Source organism: Brugia malayi, assembly GCF_000002995.4.
Source record: "Brugia malayi strain FR3 genome assembly, contig: Bm_v4_Chr1_scaffold_001, whole genome shotgun sequence".
NCBI lineage: Eukaryota > Metazoa > Nematoda > Chromadorea > Rhabditida > Onchocercidae > Brugia > Brugia malayi.
The window spans coordinates 9,677,259-9,686,704 of record NW_025062475.1 but is presented as its reverse complement, the minus strand read 5'-3'; the positions used below and the strand labels follow the sequence as shown (position 1 = coordinate 9,686,704).

The following is a 9,446-nucleotide window of genomic DNA, read 5'->3' as shown; positions in this document are numbered from 1 at the left end:
ATAAATGAATAAGGTCAAAGTTCATCTTTCATTGCTGCTTGTCGAACTTTTGCCATCACTGGACAACCACCATAATCAGCACTATTCTCATCCATTTTGTCATTTTTATCCTGCAGTAATTTATCGTTTTAAATATCTTATCTTAGCAAAAAATAAATAAATACTGATAAGTTTTAGAAAAAAATTACCAAATATGATCGTTGAATAATTTGTACTTCGAATGGAATTTCAATTATTTGTTCTCCAAAGATTTCATTTATTTGCGCCAATTGTATGTATCGAAGTGGATGAACATCCCCAATATCTAATATCCCTGAACACTTTTCTTTCTCCATATTTTTTTCAAAAATTCATTTCGAAAAAATTTTTTAATTTTTCAAAAAAAGTGTTTTTGATATTTGTTTAAATTTAAATTAATTTACCAAAAGATTTTTTCCATCTCCTGCATAAAATATGATTTGTATTAGGAAGCATTATCTCATAGATCAAATTTCCAAATTGAAATTGAAATTTCACCACAACATGTTTCACATAATAATTTATATGCAATTATTAGTAAGCAATATTAACTTTGAAATACTGACACCACTTTTTTACACTAATTTATAAAATATTCAAACATTTAAATTCAAACTTATCGGTTCGTTAATAGTAGCAACAGCAATAAGCTGAAGCAAATCTCCACTTTCTAAACTATTTTTAATGTCTAACGCATAAATTTTCTCCTGAAAATTTCAATCCATAATCATTGCATATTTCATTCCTAGTATTCATTTCCTGAATTGAGTAAATAACTTTTAATATATTTCAGTTAAAACTTGAATTTATTCCAGAAAATTGTATCACTATTTATTAGTTATGGACAATTTTCTAAATTTCAAAACTCAAGAAAATAAGAATGAAAAAGCTAAATTGAGAAAGTATTCCAAGAACATACCCTTAGAAAAATGATTAATCTTTTGGAATGATCATTGGACTGAAGGGAATTGATCATTTCATTAACTATTTTTGATTTTGAACTAAAATTGTTAAATGCAAGTGACACCTCAAGTAAAAAATCACTGAACATAATTTCGATTAATGCTTATGTCATGGCAATTTAATTTACTAAATCAAATCAAAAGATACATAAATAATTTCAAGGATAAGATAAAAAATAACAAATAACGAAAAATAATAGCGATGAAGGAAAAATTAAGTAGCAAATGAAATAATGATATGAATTAAAATAAATAATTGCAGTTGCATATGAATAAATAAGTGAATTTTGTGGGTGAAAAAATATAAACCTTTTGAAAATAAGCATTAATAAGTCATTTGAATCAAAAATTAATATAAAATAATTAATTTAAATCCTTTTTAGATCAAGAATTAATTCAATACTACACTTATTTGCTAGCAAATGAAGCATAAAACTTTGCAGACATGATAAATAAACAAATAATTACATTTATTAATTTTTACTTTCCCAACTTTTATTTGTTAACTTCCAATAATCATTACAGTATTATTATTCATGCAGATAATCATAATTTTTCTCAACAAATAATTTTAAATTTTTGTTTAACTATTAAACCTGAAAATCATTTTACGAAAATGTAAAATTACCTATTAAGAATAATTGTTGTACAAATTATATACGGCGATTTTGAACATAGTTTTGTAAATTTGAACTTTTCCACTTGATTACCATTATCAATGAATAAAATTAATGGCTGCATTTGATGTGTTAAAATATCCGATGTAAATCCATTACTTATATCTATCTGTAAATTATAATAAATAAAAATTTGTTATGAATTTTGCTATTCAATTTTGTTTTTTAATCTGCTATTCATTTCTTGTATATTTTAAAATTCTGATAATCTTTTGGTTAATTTAATAAACAAATATTAAATCTTTGAACTGAAAAAAAAAAAAAAAAAAAAAAAAGAAACCCACCCGAAAATATTATTAAAATAAAAAGGTGATTATTTTCTAATTAACACCGATTTCTTCTGTCATTTTTTTTTTTTTTTCAGAAAATAAAGCAAAAATTAAAGATAAACTACTCAAAAAATTATCAAAATTCCGACAAAAAAAAATTCAAGTAATGAATTAAAAAAAAAAGAATTAAAAAAGAAAAAAAGAAAGTATTTGCAAAATAATACTCACCACAGTTGGTAAAGATGATCGTACAACAAAATTTGTCAATTCTTGAATTTCATAAATTCCTGTGAAATCAATTCGTTTCCGTTTTTCTAATGCACGAATAGTATAAATAGCATTAGAATGACTGAAATCAGGACTGATTACTATTTCATCCTCAATTTAATATATATTTTAAAATTTAATTTCAAGATTTTAAGAATGGTAATCATAAGGTATCAATCCATTCATTAATAGTTGCATTAAAAAAGTTCATTTTATCACAGAATAATACAGTGATCATAAAAATGGGAAAAATAAACATTCGAATAAATTTTAAACAAATTCAAGTGCTGATAATTTAACCAATTTTTTGCAGAAAAAATGTTTAACGATTGAAAAAAATGAAAAGTTACATAAAGCATAATCCATATCAAAGATTTTCTTTTTTCCAAGCCAAGCTTTTGATTAAATATTTACTAACTAAATTATTTACGTTAGACTTATTCATATTACCAAGCATTTTGCATCAAACGTTTCCATATAAAAGCGATAATTTCTGCTACAAATAAAATTCAAATACCTTTTCTTAATTAAATACACAAAATGATATCTCCCTTTTAAATTTTCTGCCATTTGCATAAAAATTTTAGCTTCATTACCGTTACGATCATCAAAAATGCCAACTGTTATTGCAGGTTTAATTTCGTCGAACAATTCCAATTTTCCTTTAAAAAAAAAAAAAAAAAAAACTTATTAAGTTAAAATATACAAAATCTTTCGTTAAACATTCTCAATTATAACTAGCAATCAAACACTTTGTAATCTTTCCGATAATTGCAAAATTCAATGCTAAATTCAAACCGTTCCATCCTACACTACTAATTATCTAATTATCAATTTTAATCAATCTTAAATCGCATCACAATTGAAAAAATAGCTGAAAATTTTTGCTTCTCAATTTTTTCAATTTTTTTTTTCAATTCCTGAATTTTTGTTGAAATTTCACCAATGAATAAAATGCAGATGATCTTAGTAAAATACCCGCTTTGATTTGCTTTAGTTCATCGTTCGAATGAATTTCTTGTGCTGGTGATAATATCAAACTGCAATACAATTGTTGAGGAAACATCTACAATATAAATTTGAGCATATAAAATTAAAATAAATTAAGAAAAATTCAGCTTTCAATTAATTTTCTTTCTTTTTTCCACCACATTATCATTTCAATATCACCAATGATATTAAATTTAAACTTAATATTATTGGTGGGGTGGAGAGAGAGGTTGACATTATTAGTGTCATTCCATTTGCTTCAAATATTTGAACTAGTTATTTCTATGGATTAAAATGCTTATGACCTATCATCCTCGTTATCACATCATATAAACTCATGTACTACAAGGAAGGCTATAAGCAATAATATATTATTCTATAAGAAAGTTTAAGTCAAAGGAATGATAATGATAATCATTATAAGACCAATGATAACAATATCATTTCTTTCGTTTCGTTTACTCTGCCACTTTTTCTTTTTTATTTTAAGCTCTCATTCATCCTTGAATGACAATCATGAAAATTGCGCCATAGAAATAATTAATTCAAATAATAAAATACCAATTTCATTTATTAAAATCAATCAAATAGTGAAAAACAATCAATCAGTTTTATGATTACTGATAATTCTATTATCGTTATCATAGCTCATCACACCATTTATTTTTATCTTTTCTTAAACCTTATTGACACAATATCTTAATAATTTTTAGCATATCAAAGTAATTATAGTTGTTCATGGCAAATTAAAACATTAAATTTATCATTGTAATAGAGAGCAAATTACAATTAAGCAATTTTTCAGTTAAAAATTACGTAGAAAATTAAAATTTTTTAATTTGATTACTTGCTTACAAAATGATAATAATAAACTAAACTTACAGTTGAACCCAATCGATGTAGTAGTTTGCATCACGCAATTCTTTAGTTTTGCCAAAAATATTATTTTGCTTGAATGCAAATATAGTATGATAATCACTAGGTTTTATAATATAATCATCACATAATTCACTAAATTCATGGCATGCTAATGCAGCAAATATAACTGTTGAATGGCGCAAAATTAATGTTTTAGAAGCTTCCGCCCACAAATAGAATGTATGCTTACTTATGATGTTTTCTAAAAAAGAAAAAAAGAATTAGATTGGATTTTTTAATTTTAAACTCTTCAAAATAATAAAATTCTTCAAAATATTAAACGAATTATAATTTTTTATTGATTGATTGATCTAATTAATTAGTCCATACCATAATGTAGAATTTATTTCCTCTTTTTTATACATTATAAGCAGTGATGATGCAACAATATCATCAAATATTGTATTTTAATTATTAATTAATAAATGATAATAATGAAAAGAATCGTTTTGTTGTTAGAAAATATTAAACTAAAGAATTATTTATTCTGTTAAAAAAAATGATAAATTTTATTTCTGCTTTACTTCTTATTTCCTTTTTTACTTTCATCTTTAACTTAATAATATAAATTACCGATATTCCAAAAGAGAATAAATGTTAATCGATCTTTACTTATAGCATCATCTAATGCGTTTTCATTCAAACGCTTTAATTGATGCCAATTTAACTGCTCGTCAAATGACCGTCGTTCCAGTATTAGTGGTTCGATAAGATTAAGTTCTAATGGTGAGCGTAAAATTGGGTTTTTAAACTTCGTCACTTTTGATTTATGCTGTTTCTCAACTAATTCCTATAAATAATAAACTTTTGTTAAAAAAAAAAAAAAAAAATCATCAAAAAATTTTCTCATTTTGCAAGCATTTCTAAACTTTAAAATCAACCTCATCTGATAATCGACGTATGAATCCAACTTCTTTATCAGCTTCTTTACTACAGTATACTGTTAAATCATGTGTACTGTATTGAGAAAGCACACTGCAATTATTACGCATTTGTTTAAAGAAAAACATAATTGAATTACGTTACGTATAACTCACGTATTTAGAGCTAAGTAATATTTTTTTCAATGAGCAAAATTTTGTGTAACGCAAAATCACGTGAAATTTTTTTCTAAAATTGATCAGTATGATATATCCGAACAATATTAGAGTTAAAGTTATCATTTAGATGTAAATTATTTGAAAAAAAAAAGGTTAAAAAGTAATAAAGGCAATTTTCGTATTAGTAAGATCAAATAACAGCTAAAATGCAAATTGATTAAAGAAATTTATAGTGCCATTTTTAACTAAAGTTTATAAAGTTGCAATAAGTATTTAAAATTTCAATTAACAAATATTATATATGTATATAAAATTTTAACACACTAAATACAAAGTCTTATTTTTTCTTTTTATTTAGTAAATTTTAATTGAAGAAAAAAAATTTTTTTAAAAAAAAAAAACAAACTTTAAAAGTGACGCTTCAATAATTGCTTTATTATGGTTAAGTCTTGCTGCAATTTCATATATTATATCTCCGTTTTTTCTGAAATTCAAATATTCTATCAGAATAATATGAATATTAAAAAAAGAAAGTGTTTGAAATTGATCAAGTGTAATTTTCAATTTCTTCAAAATTATGTTTCTTTAATTTTTGTCAAAAAAAAAAAAAAAAAATATTCGACATAATCATAAATTATGTATCTTTATTTTGTATTAATGTTCAAAATTAACAAAAATCTTCATATCGGACATAATAAACATGAAAGCAATAGTAACTGAAGTAAAATAAATGACTGATTTAAAAGAATTATAAAGTTTAAACGATGAATTACTTTTAATTACTTCAATACTTTGTGGAAAATGTTTGACAAATTAGAATAATAGAAAGTTTCCTCAGCAAGGAAGTAAAACAAAAACAAAAAAGTCAATAATTACGGATCATTGATAATTAGCCAATGGAATGATTCTTGTAACGAGTATTGCAAACATTTCAATTGTTCGTCTTCTCCACAATTAATCTAATGAAAAAGCTTTTACAACGAAAATAAAAACTGAAAGTGTTTAACTGCTTTAAATTATTTAACAATTTCTCTTAATTTTTTCAATCATTTAAGTTTTCCAATGTTATCTACCAATTTGCACTAAAAATAATGCTATTTGTTCTTGGTATTAATTGAAATGATGTAATTAAATTAAATTAATTCCAATAATTAAATTAAATTAACATTAAACCAGATAAGAAATTTCTTCCTTTTTTTCTTTTTGCTTATATTAAATGATTAGTTTGCAAAATACGTTTACTTTTTTTCTTTTTTTGTTTGTTTGTTTTTATTTGTTTTATTGATAATAGAATAATTTTATACAAATCTATAAACAAATTTAGTGAATATTTAAGTGAAATTTTAAAATTTCTATAATTTAATCAAAAAGTTTAATTTAATCGAAAAGCATAATTTAAGCCGAAAGAATTTCCAGATTTCTTTTGTTTTTTCTTTTTTTTTTTAAAAAAAATCAAACCTTTTCAATAATTAAATTAACTCGTATTTCTTGTTTCAGCCGTCGGGTAATTTCATCAAGTACGATAAGCATATCATTACTGAAAAATTCGTCCGATTCTAGACAGGGATCACTTTCCATTCATATTTCTTAATGTACTAACCTGATTTACAGTTATACATATAAATACAGCTTATCCGGGTTTCCGATGGTACCAAACCGGGAGCCTTAGCGAATTCTGTTGCTTCATTTTGATCACTAAATCTTCCAATTTTTTTTCTCGGACATTCAGCTCTAGAAATTTAATAAATATATATTTGTTTACATCTTATTTACATTTATTGAATGTATAAATACTTACAGTAATAAAATATTATAATAATTTTTACATGAATAATCAGTATTGCTACTTGAATTATTTGAGTATTTAATAAAACTTCAATTTTTCATATGTAACATTTTATTATATTGAAAAATTACATTATGCAAAATATTATACTTTAGAACAATCGCTCAAAAAACTTTGACTATTAATGAAAGTAAAAATGTCGATTTACTCAAAAATTATATGCGTAATATTACAATTAATTGAGAATTATTTGGCAAAAAATTATTTGATTAAAATTGATTTCATTTTATTTCTTTTTCCATTGATTTATTTTTCTTCATCAAAAAATTATTATTCATTATTATAATTTTTTTTTTAATAAATTATTTATTATGTTGATAATTTATTTAAAAAACTATTCATTATTGTTACGATTAATTTATAATAAAAAAAAGTTTGAAATTGATTAATATAAAATGACACTTTCAAAGATCATGGAAAAAGTTGAAAAAAAAAAAAATAATTGAAGTGTTGTGATCAAAAGGGTGCTAGATCCCATATCAAAATTCCATTTTAGGCCAAGATATTCAAAACTTACTATGTCAAATTTTGTCACCAAATCCAAAACACTCTCCTGACGCCTTAAATCAAAGCATTGAAGTTTATCTAAGATACTTCATTATGTCGGATTTTGATATCGAATCTTAAATCAATGTGTTAAGGTATATTTCATCTAGATGTCTACACCTGATTTGATCATGAAATGTAGATATCTTAGTTGAAGTATCGAGGATTCATCTTCATAGATCGAAAACTTCAAAAAGATATTTGACTGAAAACATAAGATGGTTTGAGAGAGAAGAGAACATAAAAGGAAGTAAGAAAAAAGCAGAAGGAAGACGAATGGTATTATTAATGAATTATTACATTTCCACTTCTTGCACATTTCCTATCAGATAGTCCGCATGGCAATTTTTATTTCCTATTAAATATTTTGGATAACAATTTTAGCATCAATTCGGAATGTCCAATTATTGAAGTTTCATCTTAGTCTTATTCAATTACATCTTCAACTAGAATTAAAAAATTAATAAAGAGGTAGGTATCTTTAACTTGTTCATCTTTTACATGTATTACTACCAAATAAATATTATTCAACTTTTAGCATTATTGAAAATTTCTAAATTAAAAAAAAAAATTCGTAAAGACAACAAACTTCAAACAAAAAAAAGTAAAATGTCAGACTTTCATTATTAAAATTTTAAAAATCCATGATTTAAAAAAAAGAAAAAAGAATACAGGAAAAAAGGAAGAGAGAAAGAAATTCAACTTACTTTACAACTGTTTCGATAAATAAGATGAAAAATGATAAGTAAGAGAGATACATCATCACTTGCATTACAAATGTCATTCAACCAAGGACGCTTCTCGGTTCACCCAAATTTGGAAATAATGAATAGCACATAAATATTTGAACGAACTGCAATGTCATTTCAATTCACCGTCGTAACAGTTCATGTCAATTCCATTATCATCCAATTTAAATTTAATTTCGATTCAGTAAGAAATAATCTTAGAGAAACGAAAATATTATAATCCATTAAAACTAATAAATATATTTTGCTTCCTTAACATATCATACAATACTTGCTTACTCAATAATAGCAATAAACAATCTTTACTTAGTGATAGCAATAACCAGTAACATAATTATTTCATACGAATACAATCGCCGCCGCCGCCTATTTACTCAATAACATATTTAATTAGCAAACAGCGTGCAATGATAAATTAACTGTAGCAATGATAACCATATGAGATAAGGTATAATAATGTATCAGTGTGATCACACTCAGTGTTCTTGCGATAAATGCATTTCCTTGTTTGTGCTACTACTTCAAATAATTTGACATTTAGAGAAAATGATTTAAGCTATGGATGTGTATGGAAATTGTCGCAGAATTTGAAACTGATATAGTTTCAAAAACCATTACAAATCGAGTCGTTTTAAAATTTCATGGATTTCTACATAAAATTAGGAATTATTGCAAAGCCTAAATAATTGTTCCTGATTCAAGAATATTTCTAATTCAGGAATTCCAGAGAATACAGGTAAAGCAATTTTTTGATTTTTTTTTCTTTTCAGGAACAAAACAAGATTCATAGTCAGGGATACTAATGGCAAATGCTATTGAAGCAATTTAAGTTGTTTGAGAAACTGAAGCTTCGTATGCTTGTGACGAGTAATGTATGGAATTCGCTGAAACGATCATCATTTAACATTTCTGTTCTAGGACATGCCTCATGCTCATCACAATAACTAGAGGAAATAATCGGATATGAATGAAACAATTTCAGCAATGAGACAACAGTGTGCTTCGTGAATTACAGCTCCTTCTTTATTAATGTAATTCGAATATAACTGCTGATTAACTCAGCTTTAATTCAACCAATATTATGTGATATTATGCTGGATTTGATGAGCGGAAATAGAATTTGAAAAATCCGGAAGTTAATATCTTCAGTAATCTCAGGATTCT

General features: G+C 24.6%; 1 protein-coding gene across 1 annotated transcript; it reads right to left on the bottom strand.

Moving 5' to 3' along the window:
- Positions 1–14: 14 nt before the first annotated feature.
- Positions 15–8,317, bottom strand: Bm5215 (Uncharacterized protein; the record flags this gene model as incomplete). The annotated part of the gene is made up of 16 exons (XM_043077316.1): positions 15–110; positions 189–313; positions 635–725; positions 938–1,019; positions 1,609–1,766; positions 2,155–2,275; positions 2,711–2,855; positions 3,172–3,233; positions 4,066–4,303; positions 4,675–4,891; positions 4,983–5,076; positions 5,548–5,625; positions 6,018–6,100; positions 6,600–6,697; positions 6,742–6,872; positions 8,241–8,317. 16 exons carry the CDS (start codon positions 8,315–8,317, stop codon positions 15–17), a joined length of 1,896 nt encoding a protein of 631 aa, XP_042933250.1.
- Between the last annotated feature and the right edge of the window lie 1,129 nt (positions 8,318–9,446).